Genomic DNA, 14,941 nt, shown 5'->3' on the forward strand with positions numbered 1-14,941 from the left:
CTTGTAGGGCAGGAGTTTCAGGTTCAATAAAACTGTATTCTACTAGTACTCTAACTTACTGCTAGGCTTACCCATTAACCATTTTGTTCATACAATCTGTTAATCATTCTAAATATATTTCAAATCTAATCTCACTGGTTCACATAGCTAACTATTTAATTGCTTTTCTCAACCTTCTCCCTTTTTTTTGGCCACGCGGCTCAGCTTGCATGATCTTAGTTCCCCAACAACATGGGAACTGAACCCATGCCGTGGGCAGTGCAAGCAGGGAATTCTAACCACTGGAACCACCAGGGAATTCCCTCAACCTCTTTTTAAATCAGCGTTGTATTGGGAGTTCCCTGGTGGGCTAGTGGTTAGGATTCCAAGCTTTCATTGCTGTGGCCCAGGTTCAATCCCTGGTGAGGGAACTGAGATCTCGCAAGCTGTGCGGCGTGGCCAAAAAAATTTAAAAAAATAAAAATCAGCATTGTATTAACTTTCTTTCCATCTTAATTATCACTGCATTGTTTTCTACTGAGTATTTGTTCTCCTCATTAGTGCCCCTAAATTTATTTGTGTGTATACATGTTTTTGTATGGAGGATGTGGAGGGTATTATCCCTGTAACTATTTAAAAGAATGAAATACCTTTAGATACCAATAGTACCCATTTAAATGCAAGTTCCAAGAGGGCAAAGATTTTTTGCTGCCTTGTTTACTGCTGAATCCCTAGTACTAAGAACACTGCCCACAGATGGTGCTCAGTAAATATTTACTGAATGAATTAATATACCACTTTCAAGTCATTATATTATATATTATCTAATGTTCAGTTTATGTTCTAAAGCAGAATTTATGTTTGGTATCTATAACTAGGCTTTATTTTATAGCTATTTTATATATATATATATATATATAGCTATTATAAAACAATTTCATTAAAAATATTCAATTTGGGCTTTTCAGTTTATACTAGTCTTTTCCAAATAAGTTGAAGGTGGCAAACTTTTTGGCACTGACAAAAAAATCAAAAAGGAAAAACCCATATTAAAAATTCAATAGAAGAAACATGCTCTTGCATACTTCAAAGTCTAGCAGAGAGTAAATTGTAAACTACTAAAGAGGGGACAAAAATGTGCTATAGTCCCATTACCCTGGTTCTAAAGGAAAGGCAGAAATAGCAGTCATAAATTGACTAATTTATTAACTAGCATTTGCTCTTGTAAGTTTAAACATATTTTCCTGCCTTTTCTGTATGTAGTGGGGGTGATATTTTTTTATTGGAATAGCATCAAACATCTCTGTAATTTTTAGGAAAACCACAAAGGTATCTGGTGGATCACGTATCATCCATTTAAATGCCAAGGTAACAGTGGATGCTGACATTTTTCAAGATTAGATTAGCTTCTAGGTAAAGCTATACATATCTTCTTTTAAATAGTTACTTACTTTGATACCCAGTTACTCGAAATTCCATGTGCAGCAAAAATTGTAAACTGGAGCTGTTCCGTTGTGGTCCATGCTTCCTTGATGTTCTTGTTACTGTGGGCACAGTCTACAGAACCCCTACCAGAATTTGCATGGAGTCTGAGAAGATCATAAATTGCTGCAGTTAACTGGTCCATGCTTACTTGAACAGCATTTTCAGGATTCAGTGAGCCTAGGTTTAAAGAAATTGTTAATATAATTCTCTGAAAAAGCAACAATTACTCCTAAAATTTAAGGAACTTCAATACATACCTCTAGTTGAACTCTTGCTAGTGTCTCCTCCTCCAGACAGTGAAGTCACCTGCTTACATACATACAAATCAGTGAGAAAATCGCGCATGATGTAATATAAAATGTTTACCTTTTATTTCAATACATTTATTAAATTCTATATCAAAGAAATCCTTCATAGGAGAAACTTCCTAAGTATCTGCAGAATAACACAATAAAAAAAGACTGCAAAAAGAAAATGAATATCCCAAACCAAATAAAGAGATGATTTTTAATATGAAGAAAATGCATTTCCATTACTTGCTCTACTATTAGCATGATAAGCATATCCTTAAAGTAACTAAACTCTACTTATTACCATTTAGTGTCTCAAAAAAAGCTCTTATAATTATTTGAATTGAGCTCTCCTTCTACTCTCTGCTCCTTTATCCAGCAAATGAATATAATGAATAAAGGCCTCAGACAACATTAGGACCATGGCAGTTTATCACCTCCAAGTGATTTCAGACAAATTTTTTAATTTATAAAAACAAGCACATAATAAGAAAGGAAAAAACAAACAAACAAACAAAACACGAGAGACCCAAATTTCTATATACCATAAGAATAGGCTCTCTGTGAGAATGAATGGATTAAGCTAGCTCCTAAACATTTGTTGAGGAACATGCCATCAATATAACTTTTCCTTTCTTGAAATTTATCATGTCTTGTGATCCTTCTCTCATCCTTCCAATCAAAGCTAGGAACATCCCTCTGAAAATAGTTAATTAAATCCCCGTGGAAACATCATGGGGAGAACTTTTACTAAATGCAACAGTATGATGTCAAGTGAGGGCTCCTAACCTGGTTGTCTCTGAGGCAATTTAAGTCACTATTACTGAGGCTCCTGGGTCTTTCCAATAGGAAGGAGGTATAGTCCAAAGTAGAACTTCCCCGTTGACAATCATGAACACTTCCACCCAGAGGGAGGGAAATGTTAGCTATTACTATCCAGGTCCTTCAAGCGTAGTATTACCTTAAAACCCCAAACCAACTCATTTTTGCCAGAGTTCCTCCTCTACACACAAAAAGTTAAGTTGGGCATCCACCTATTCAGTGTCAACTCTCACAAAGTTCTTCAAGGCAGTCCATCTCCTCTTAGGAATTCCCCACCTTACCAAGTAAGTGACCAAATCAGCTCAAAAGTAAAAGCCAAAGTTAAAACAGTAACACTTGGGCTTCCCTGATGGCGCAGTGGTTAAGAATCCGCCTGCCAATGCAGGAGACACGGGTTTTGAGCCCTGGTCTGGGAAGATCCCACATGCTGCGGAGCAACTACTGAGCCTGCGCTCTAGAGCCCACGAGCCACAACTACTGAAGCCTGCGCGCCTAGAGCACGTGCTCCGCAACAAAAGAAGCCACCGCAATGGGAAGCCTGCGCACCACAACGAAGAGTAGCCCCCGCTCGCCACAACTAGAGAAAGCCCACGCACAGCAAGGAAGACCCAACGCAGCCAATACATACATATATACATAAATAAATAAAAGTTATTTTTAAAAAAAACAAAACAAAAAAAAAACGGTAACACTTTGCCTAGCAGTAGCAAAAATCTCCCAGTTTAAGTGACAGATGCTCACTTAAGTACATATTTGCGCGTGATAAAATGCTAATTACTAAAAAATACTCACTTCAGCACTTTTACTCCTTGGAAGATTAACTGCTCTCTTCAGCTTCTTTACCGATTCTGTAATGGCAAGAGTCTCCACACCATCTAAAGCACTGCAGATTTTTCTTACAGCTTTAATTACTTGATCTACCACTCTATGCTGGTTCTTTAAAAATAAAAAGTAAAATAAACATAAGCATGTGAAATTTAAAGGATCTATTTCAGAGATGAAGTAAAAAACCAGACATTTTAGATGTGCCTAAGAACAGATATCCTTTACTCTTTTGTGATGAAAAAGAAAAGAAACAAGATAGCTTTTCAATTACATAATTTACTTTGAAATAGGAAAAAAGCAGGCCTGGTTAATTTTCACTTTGCCTGTACAATTATTCATACGCAAATGCCTTTAATTTCTTATTAGAATCAGAAGCAAAAGCAATAAATCACTAACAAATTATGAAACCACTTAAAAAAGCTAGAGTTCTTTTAAATTTTCATTTGGGAATAATTTCCACATTAAAAACATCAACACTTCTCGCTCTCCTGCAAAAATTTGGTATCAAAAACCAGGTTGTTCAGATACTGGTCACAAATTAATAACACTGGGCAACAGTTACTAAAAGTGAGTCAACTTTTCAGCATCATTTGCATCTATACAACCATCACTTTCTAAGTCTTGTCTGATGAAAAACTTCCGTGAGGACAATCCCTCCTTACTATTCAACCACAGCTCATTTCACCATGATTCATAAGTATACATGTACAAATATATTATAAAATAATTTACCTGATGAGGATGATTCAAAAATCCTTCTCCACTCCCCCATCATCATTTTAAAGTACATATCTCATTAAGAAACAAAAACATTCTTATATAATGAATTAATTCATCAAATATTTACACCAAACTTAAATGCCAAGTACTGTTAGAATGGGCTGAAACTCAGTACTGTACCATCCCTTAAACATTTAAAATTTTCCACCTGTGAGGCTTGGCTACCATAAACCAAATGTTCTCTTCATCTACACGCGTAAATGAAACCACCTCATTTTCTCAAATACCCAATTACCTTGCAGTCCTCAGATCCCGAAGGTCCCAATTTTTGCTTACTTGACTTGTATTTCTTATTTTTGCTCTTCCACCTTCATGCAAAAACCTTTCTAGTTTTGAGGCTCATGCCATTCTCCTATACTATTCTCCATCATTTTTTATGTGCCAGTTATCAATTTATTGTCTATCAGTTCCAAATCCACCCTTCTTTGCTCTACTTTGTGATACTAGAACTTGACCTTACAAATATTTCTCCTTTGCCAGCTAGCACAATGTTAGGTTTTGTCAATAGAGGGCACTGAAAGGACACTCAAAGGCAATAACAGCAGGAAGGTACTTCTCATCAGGGTTCCAGTCCTCTATTTTTAAATTCAGTATGGAAGCCCAGTGGTCCTCAACAACCCGCTCCAGCTGTACCCTCAAGCCATGCTCCTCCAATCTCACAGCTCTACCAAATTTCTTTGCCATAGGCAACCTGTGTGCTCCTGTGATAGCCATACCCTCTTCAAAGAGGCCAAATATCAGCCTGGGGCTGAGGGAGAGGCTCTATCATAAGTCCTCAAAGTTCCTTCACTATCCACATTGCTCCTCAACATAGAATTGATAATTGCGCTTCTTTTGCACCTGTTACTTCTGGACCCCTTAGAGCAAGGCTGGCACTTTTTTAAGGCCTGACAGCAAATGTTTTAGGCTTTGTGGGTCAAACAGTGTGTCACAATTCAACTCTGCATGAAAACAGACACAGATAACATAAATGAATGAGTAAGGCTGTGTTCCAATAAGACTTTATTTACAAAAACGGGCCAGATTTGTCATGTGAGCCATAATGCGCCAACTCCTGCTTTAGTCCTCTTTTACCCCTTATAGTAATTAATTACCTTTTACTAATTAACAATTCTTTAAATTTCCCTGTTCAAAAAACTACTATAGTTTCTGTTGCCTGACTTGGCCCCTGACTGACTGATCTGCCTTGCCACTGACATGTGGTCACTTCCCCTACTACATGCCTTAGTTTTGCTCTGGACGTTTATCTCTATATTCTATAAGAAGCCTCAGTTACATAAATGTCCATGTGGGGCTTCCCTGGTGGTGCAGTGGTTGGGAGTCCGCCTGCCAATGCAGGGGACACGGGTTCAGGCCCTGGTCTGGGAAGATCCCACATGCCATGGAGCAACTAAGCCGTGAACCACAACTACTGAGTCCTCGTGCCACAACTACTGAAGCCCGTGCTCTGCAACAGGAGAGGCCACCGCCGTGAGAGGCCTGTGCACGGCAACGAAGAGTGGCCCCCCACTCGCCACAACTAGAGAGGGCCCACGCGCAGCAATGAAGACCCAACACAGCCAAAAAAAAATGTACATGTGGAAAATTCACAGCATCTTCAACCCCATAATTGTACCCTATCAGAATCTTAACCACAATATCATATTCTGATCACAATCTCCTTTGCTTCCAGCCCTCACACCCTCATTCTGACCAAACCTGTTCTCTGAGCTCAGAGACTTCTCTGCTTCTTCTACCAGGCAGCTAGTTCTTCTAAAGAAAATCTCACAACCATAAAGAACCAACAGTCTCCAATTTCAGCAGGCATCTGCGTGCCATTTAACATTCCTTTTACAAGCCCTTGGTCAGCTCTCTTTCCCATTCCCCTTAGAAGATGAAGCCAACCATTATTCCTTGCCTCAAAACCCCTACTGCCACCCTAACTTCATTTTAGTGAAATAAATTAACATCTTATCCCTAGAAAACTAAGACCAGGAGGAATCAAAACTTTGCAACTTCCTGACCTCTCCCATAAACCTACGTAAGAGAAATCAAGACATACATCCACACAAAGACTTATACATGAATGTTTATAGCAGCATTATTCATAATAATCAAAAACTACAAACATTCAAAATGTCAGTTATTGGGTAACTGGATAAATAAAATGTGGTATATCCATACAATGGAAGTATTCAGCAATAAAAAAAAAAATTGTGGATACATAGTACATGGACAGAGCTTAAGAACAGTGTGGTATGTAAAAGAAATCACATGTAAAAGATTACATAAGGTATGATTCCATTTACAGGAAATCTCCATTAAAGGCAAATCTACTGAGACAGGAACCAGATCAGTAGTGGTTTGGGGCTGAGGATGGGAATGCGGAATGACTGAAAAGTAGTACACGGAAACTTTTGGGTGTGATGAAAATATCCTAAAAGTGGACTGTAGTGACAATTATACAACTCTATGCATTTGCTAAAAGAATCATTGAATTGTACACATCCAGTGGGTAAATTTTATAGTATATAAATTATACCTCAATAAAGCTATGCAAAATATGGGGAATAAGTATGATAGAGAGTCACTACTATTTCTGATAAGATGGTCAGTGAAGAGCTCTCTGATTAGACAACATTTGAGCACAGACGTTAATAAACTGAAAGGGTAAGTCATGCAAGTATCTGGGGAAAGAGCATTTAAAGAAGGGATAAGCACAAGGGTCCCAGCTGGGGAGCATACCTGCAGATCAGCTAGAACAAAGGAAGAAAGGGGTAGGAAGCCAGATCAGAGAGGTAGTGGGTCAGAATGTGTAGGGCCTTGAAGCAACAATTAGGGATTTGAATTTTACTGACTGAGATGGTAAACAGGATTTTGAACAAAAGAGTGGCATGATTTAATATTTTTAAGGGTTTATAAATTTTATTAATCTTTTCAAAGAACCATCTTTTGGCTTTGACTTTCTCTTATTTTACATTTGCTTTCTGTGATTATATTCATTTTTTTAAATAATTTTTTTATTTTGGAACAATTTTAGATTTACAGAAAAGTTGCAAGAATAGTAAAGAGAGTTCTCATTCAACATTAAAGGAAACCGGGTTAAGTAACTTCTTACCTAACCATGTTAAATTTGTCAAAACTAAGACATTAACACTCATTAAATTACTATTACCTAAACTGCAGGCTTTCTTCAGATTTCACCAGTTTTTCCACTAATGTATTTTTCCTCTTCTAAGATACAATCCAGGATACCACGTTGCATTTAGTGATTTATTTTTAAAAGATAATTTTGGTTGCCTATTGAAGACAGGCTATAGAAGGACAGGTTGAAGCTGGAAGACCAGTAAGGAACTGCTGTTAACTCTACAGCTGACTAGGAGTATAGTTTTGGTAGTGATGAAGGGTGGTCACATTCTGAATGTATTTTCGAGGCAGAGCTGACAGGAATGAGACTGCATATGGGATGTGAAATATCTTTTTCTTGAGAAATAAAATATGACTACAAGGTTTTGGCCTGAGCAAATGGAAGGACAGAGTTGCCATTTATTAAGAAGGGGAAGACTGATGAATAGATATGAAGGGTAGCATAAAAATTCAGTTTCATATATCTTAAATTTGAGATGTCAGACATTCATATAAAAATGTCAAGTAATAGACATTTGAATCTGAAGTGATGATCAACATATGTAGGGTATTTAAGGACATGAGATTAAACGAGATCACCTACGATGTGAATACAGAGAGAAGAAAAGAGGTCCTAGAACTGAGCACCCTGGGCATTCTAATGTTATAGAGGTCAGGAAGATAAGGAGATCATAAGGAGCTCCGAAGCCACAAATAAGAGTGAAAATAGAGCAGACATTGGAAGTAGGAGAACCAAGAATGTGGTATCCCAGAAGCCATGTGAGTGTTTCAAGAAGGAAGAAACGATCAACTCTATCAAACACGATAGAAAAGTTGAGAAAAAGAAAGACTAAGAACTTATTACTGGAATCATGATCATTGAAGTCCTTGATGATCTTAAGTGCAGTTTCAGAGAACCGCTGAGAATGAAAGCCTGGTTGGAGTGGGTTCATAAGAGAAGGAGAAGAGAGGAAGTGTAAGCAGAAAAAAGATTAACTTTCAAGTTTTGCTATAAGGAGAATAGAGAAGTGGAGTGATTGCTGCAGGGGGATGTGGATTTTTTTGTTTTATTATAAGATGGGAGTATACCCATGGCTCCATCCTTGAACTTTTTTTTTTTCTCTACCTGCAGTGGTTTTCTTGGTGATCTCATCCAGTTTTATGGCTGCAAAATATTTATATTCTGATGATTCCCCAGTTTATTATCTCCAGCCTGGATCTCCTCCATTAAATTCCAGACTCATATCCAACTGCCTACTCAATATCACTACTTGGATGAATAACAGTCATCTCAAACATAATGTCCAAAACTGAGTTCAGATCTTCCCCACAAACCTGCTCTTCTCTCAGTTTTCTACACCTCACTAAAAGCAACTCCAAATTTCCAAATGCTCAGGTAGAAAACCTTGGAATTATGCTTCTCTCTCTCTCTCATGCTCCACATCCAATCTATTGGTAAATCCTCCTAGCATTAACTTCAAAATTATCACAGAATTCAACCCCGTCTCATCACTTCTGGTCCAAGCCATCATTCTCTCTCCTGTGACTAGCAAAAACATCTTCCTCATTGATTTGTTTCCACTCTTGCCCCCTTCCTCACTCTATTCTAGCCTAGCAGACCTTATATACACCAGGCACACCTCTCCCCCAGATAACCAGGTAGCTTCTTCCTCTCCTTCTCCAGTTCTTTACTCAAGTTCATTTTCTCAATGAGGCCTTCTCTGATTACCTTATTTGAAATTGCAACATTACCCTCCTCTATGTTTCTCTAATAGCACTTACCACCTGATATAACATATACCTTGTTAGTTTATTTTATTGTCTGTTTCCTCTAACTAGAATGTAAATTCTCTAAAGGGCAAGGATTACAGTTTCTTTTGTCCCCTGCCACATCCTCAGCACCTACAGCAGTGCCTTGAGAGAGGAGATACTCAGTAATATTCATTGGATAAATCAACATAATTATATATTGATAAAAAGTATAACAGTAGCTAGAAATCTGGAAGTCATCCTACACTATTTCTTCTTCTCTTACATCTCATTACCTATCAAAATCTAACCAATTTTATCTACTAAATATTGTTAATCAGTCCCTCCTCTTTACCGGTAACACACTCACTGTCTTTTACCTGGACTACTATCAAAAACTTTCCTAAGTAGTCTCCCTGAAACCAATCCTGCCAAGCCTAAATTTAACTTCTACAGTTTGGCCAGAGTGACTTCAGAGCTCAAGACTAAACAAGTCACCCACCCCACCCCACTCCACTTCCTACCCTCTGCTTAAAACACCTTGAATGGCTATAGGAGGGGTCAACAAACTTTTCCTGTAAAATGAAAATAGTAAATAGTTCAGGCTTTGCAGGACATATGGTCTCTGTCCCAAATACTCAACTTTAGTTTTAGAGCACAAATGCAGTCATAGAAAATATGTAAACAAATGGATGTGGCTGTGTCCCCCAAATTTTTCTTTACAAGAATGGGAAGTGGACTGGATATGGCCCCTGATCTGGAGAATAAAGTAAAACTCCTTCACGTGAATTATATGGTGGTAATTTATATCTGGCTATCTCCATTTTCATCTTTCAACCTTCACTTCACACTTTGTATTAGAGAAGTGCTTACACTTCCACATATGTATCACACCTATGTACTTTTGTTCACATGCCCTTCCCAACTATCTTCTAGCTAACTCATACTGTTTAAGACTTGGCTCCAGCAGCATCCCTTCTTAGAGGCCTTCCTTGAACCTTCAAGTTGGGAGAAGTGCCCCTCATCAATCTCTCAAAGAACGCCAACACACACCTCTATTCTACATTTACTATATTGAAATTCTGTTTAAATCTTTCATCGCTAGTTTTAAGTTCCTGGTAGGTGGGGATTAGGTCATTCATTTTCATAACTCCAGCATCTAGCATATAGCAAGCATTCAATAAATGCTTTTTGAATTGAAGTGAAGGTTCCTCTTAGTAATAAAGCTCAGGTAACTCAAGCACTACTGAGAATTTTTGTTAATATGTTGGGTCAGAAAACAAGTTATCAAATATCAACTTCAAGAATATAGTTTAAATAGTCCTTCTAAAATATTTAATCCAATTCCAACATTAGTATTTAAGAGTGTACAGAGAAAAGAATCTTTAAATCATCAAGCCAAAATGTGAATTAAGACTTACTTCAATTTGAAGAGCCAGTTCCACTTGGTTGTGATAAGAATCTAAAAGTTCTTCAACAGGATGTCTGAAATAAAGAACAGTTATTGTGGCTGAAAGATACCATATGCAAAAATGATCGTTTTATTCACCAAAATAAGTGCATTCACATCCAAAAGTAACGTTTGAAAACCTGAAATTAATGTTTTAGATGCCACACCTTGTCATGACTTCTTTATAAGGTTTTTCTATTTGATGCAGGTGTTTGTTTAAATCCACAGGTGTTTCATCATCTTCTGCCTAAAAAAACATACAGACAGATGTTTACCAAATAATGAAATCCATTCTTTGGTCTTTCTATTGCCAAATTAAATAAGGTTAAGCGAAAGATAAATTCTTGAAATGAAAGTGACTTTTGAAAACCGAGGCCTGTGCTATAGAGAGAGAATGGAGAGCTAAAAGCACTTTTAAAGATGGCTGACAGCCAAATGAAGGTGGGGTGGGAACCAGATGAGAAGAGATCATCTGAATTTCTGCATTTTTTATAATGATAATCAAACTTCCTTCTACCTTACCTGCAATAAATAAGGCACTGGTCTCTTTAACCATAACCCTTACTATTCAAAATACTCAAAAACATCATGCCTTAAGAAACTGAAAAGAGAAGTTACTAATGATTGCTAAAATGTACTGAGTTTTGTGAAATAGTTTCCACCCAAGTGAAATAAATTCTACCTAACATAGGAGCAAAACCTAGGAAAATAAAGAAAAGAGAAAGTAGAAATGATTGATATTTTCCCTCCTAAAATTCTACCAAATGAAGAATGATTCTCTTTAGAGGTTAAAAGTCATCAAGTGTTTATACAGTAATAAAATGGCCTAATTTCTTGCATTCTATTTTGCTTTAACCTCAAAAGAAAGTACTATAGTTTTAAAACAGAGAATTAGTTTTCATTTCATGAAAAATAATGTATTTTTCTCAGTTTGGTGCAAAGGTCAATGTGGATCTTTTTCTCCCCAAAACCATATTTAGCATTCAAAATCTTTCTTCTTCCTCATTTTTCCTTGACTGACCCTGATGTTTTCATTGTGTAACTTGTGTAAAACTATTACAAGCCAAACTTTTATAATTCCTCCACTTTGATTTTCAAACATGCCTCCAACTCTGAGTAGTATGCTACCTAAACCTCCATGATTGAAAGTCTCCCCCCCGCCCCCGTCTGCTAAAACTCTCCCCACATCTGCTTTATCCTGTAGGGGATAAAGAGTGCCTCACTCCCAGTCAAACCCAAAACTCTCAGAGCACGTACAAATTGCAAATTGGCTGATTAGCAATTATTTAGAATTATATATTAATCTAAATTAATATTAATCTAAAATTAATATTAAATTAATATTTAATAATTAATATCTAAATTAATCTAAAATTATTTAGATTCAACCAAATGCAATTCAGTTATAGGGTACACACTTACTGTTCGGGCCAGATTTTGGCACATTGCGCTGAAGGTCAAAAGTTGTAGTTTAATCTCTGTGTCCCATTTTCGACAGTTTTGAATATGTTCATGACTTCCAAGACAATGATTACTGTTAAAATATATCAATTATTCATCAATGTTATTCTCCTCAAACTAGAAATTATACAGGTGAGAGTAAAATGTAAATTGTATCTGCATCAGGAATTGAAGGGAATGGTAAAATACAGAGATTTTTTTTAACCAAGTGTGAGCATTTAAATAGAGAAATAATTCTACATGAGAAGAGTTAAAGCAAAGAAGAAAGAAGATGAAGACAAACAAGGAAAAAAAACAGGGACAGAATTTCTAGTAGGTTCAGAAAAAGATTCATATAATGATTATTTCAGGCAACTAAAAGGAAATCACAGCTAAACACTATGTATAAAGTAATACTGCATGCTACAAAAGGAAAATGGAGTCCATAATGATGTAACTATTGCCTCTCTGCAGAAAGAAAAACAATTTTAAATTCACTTGTCAACCAATTGCCCACCATTCTTCCCATCTAAGACTATCAGCTTCTTAAGGGCAAGATCCTCTACTGTCTTAGACATGATGTCTTAGACAACGTATATCTTAATATAAGTTAACTGATCCAATAAACCAATTCACTAGGACCCAAAGTGGTTTTAGATTATAAATTTAACTTGAAATTTTTCTAATTTAATCCATTAAAATGAAATTTCCAAAAATGTTGCTCAATAATTAAATGAATACTTACTTCTGTAGCACTTCCTCTTGACCACAAACTTTAAGAACATAGCTGCCAACATCTACTTGATTCAAGTCATCATGTACCCAGCAAAGGGCTTGCATTATTATGATTTCTACAGTAGAACTCACTGTAAAAGAGTTAGTCATCATTTTCATTTTACACATTCAACTCTAAGTATATACCTATTCAGACTGTATTTCTTATAATCTAAAACAGCACTATATAAGAGAACTATAATGCAGGTCACATATACAATTTAAAATTTTCTAGTAGCCATGTTGAAGAAAGTAAAAAGAAACAGATGAATCTAATTTCAATAATATATTTTATTTAACCTAATATATCCAAAATATCATTTCAATATATAATTGGTATTTCAAAATTACTAATGGGATATCTTACTTTCTCTTTTCAAAGTAAGTCTTTGAAATTCAGTGTGTATTTTACACTTATAGCACATCTCAATCTATATTAGCCATATTTCAAGTAATCAATAGCCACATGTAGCTAGTGGTTATCGTATTAGACAGGGCAGATCTACACTAAGATAGCCACCTCTATTTTACAGACTCCTCCAAAAAGGATGACATTTAGCAGTGTCTAGCAGACAACTATTTAAACCAAATCATAAGGAAAAAGAATCACCATTTTAAACATTTGACATTTGCCTGGTAAATTATCCAATGAAGAATAAAAATATAGAAAGTAGGAAGTATTATTCAATTATCATTCTTCGCAATAGCTGGATACTAAGATTACAAACCATTAAAAACTAAAGTAACCTATTTCTATACTTAGAGCTTTTATGTTCAACTTAGAAGACAGTGACTACATTCAGAATTCATGAAAATTAACAGCTTGGCAGAAAAGGCCATAAAACCTTTATCTAATACAACAGCTACATTTCTGAACACATTTATATGCATCGTAACAGTTATTATTTAAACACACAAAGCACTTCTACTATAATATGGTTATATTTCTTAAAAGAGATGTACACTATAAATGTGCACATTTATGAAGCACCAAACAATAGGCATTTGATATATTTTTAAATGAATCAGATCTTGATATATCAAGTCAAAATTTGATACAAATCAAAACATTTGCTATCAATGCTTATCCATGCTTACTCCAATCAAGCTTATTGACCTTACTTTCCTTCAATTTTAGTATTAATTCTTACTGCATACGATTCCCCAAACCAAAATTTAAGGTATGTTAAAAAGAATAAGTCTTCCTTTAGAATATAAAGAATAGGACTATAATTAGCCTTGCTAGCTAATGCTTTTGGGTTTTGGCCAAGAGCCACTGATTAACCAAATTACTCAGCATCTTTCAGAGAAATATGTAGTTATAAAGGTAAACTGGTATTTCATTAACCCAAACCAGAAAATTATCCATATGAACGCCAATTTCTGGAAAAGGATAACTAATGCATGTTAAGTATTTTACCACACACACACACACACACACACACACACACACACAAACACACACACAGATTTTTAAAGGATACCTAACGATAACAAAGTCAGTTTATTAAAAGAATGATAACATTAACATTTTAAACATTTTCTCCCTAATCAGAGCAAAACAAGATCGTTGGGGAACTATGAACCTACCATCGCATGTAAAGGTAACTGGTAGCTGAAATCCTTCAATTTCAATGGAGACCTTCACGCTAGCATTTTCTCCACATATGTTTCTTTGCACTGTGACTGGACTTAACAAATAGCCTGGATTTGTGCAGTGATTGGTATATGGAAAGCTGGTCTTCAATCTATTCACAAAAAACAAGAAATTAAATTCTTTTTTTGAAAGCTGCATTTGAGAGCCCTGAACAAGGCTTTGCATGCTTTTGGCCATTTAATTCTGTGTTATTGTCCAATTCTAGAGCAGCTCAGGAGAAATGCAATGAATGGACCCCTGTCAAAACTCCAAAACACCAGCATTTGCCTTTTAAATAAACAGAATCCAAGGAAAGAGATTAAGTACTGCCAGGACAGCTTTGGTAACACTAACAACATCAACAAAACACACACTGGATACACAGCATTAAATGAGGTTCTCTACTTCAGATTTTTGGCTAAACAGTATAATTTCACAAAATGTACATTTTTAATGAACCATTGACAATACAGGTGATAGCCCTAAATTGTAATTGCCAGAGGGATGAAAAGTTTGTTGTCTTTTTAAAATCTTTTTTTCTGACATCCTTTTTCCTACACACTGTTTTTGGTTGTTAGCATGATAGAAAAACATAGACAATGGGTT

The 14,941-nt window shown here is 36.0% G+C and overlaps 1 protein-coding gene across 3 annotated transcripts in view; it reads right to left on the minus strand.

Moving 5' to 3' along the window:
* The window catches only part of PIK3C2A (phosphatidylinositol-4-phosphate 3-kinase catalytic subunit type 2 alpha), a 102,945-nt gene that overhangs the window by 35,943 nt on the left and 52,061 nt on the right, over positions 1-14,941 (minus strand). For all 3 annotated transcript variants that reach the window (XR_009504664.1, XM_059931202.1, XM_059931203.1), the window contains exons 4-11: positions 14,290-14,447; positions 12,671-12,791; positions 11,908-12,019; positions 10,653-10,732; positions 10,457-10,520; positions 3,369-3,512; positions 1,722-1,770; positions 1,431-1,641 (exon numbers count right to left, since the gene is read on the minus strand). Coding sequence is in view for 2 of the 3 variants with exons in the window: in XM_059931202.1 (XP_059787185.1) it covers positions 1,431-1,641; positions 1,722-1,770; positions 3,369-3,512; positions 10,457-10,520; positions 10,653-10,732; positions 11,908-12,019; positions 12,671-12,791; positions 14,290-14,447 (939 nt within the window). In the remaining variant the exon portion in view is untranslated. The remainder of the gene's footprint in view (positions 1-1,430; positions 1,642-1,721; positions 1,771-3,368; positions 3,513-10,456; positions 10,521-10,652; positions 10,733-11,907; positions 12,020-12,670; positions 12,792-14,289; positions 14,448-14,941) is intronic.

The sequence above is a fragment of the Balaenoptera ricei genome, chromosome 8 (assembly GCF_028023285.1).
Source record: "Balaenoptera ricei isolate mBalRic1 chromosome 8, mBalRic1.hap2, whole genome shotgun sequence".
Taxonomy (NCBI): Eukaryota; Metazoa; Chordata; class Mammalia; order Artiodactyla; family Balaenopteridae; genus Balaenoptera; species Balaenoptera ricei.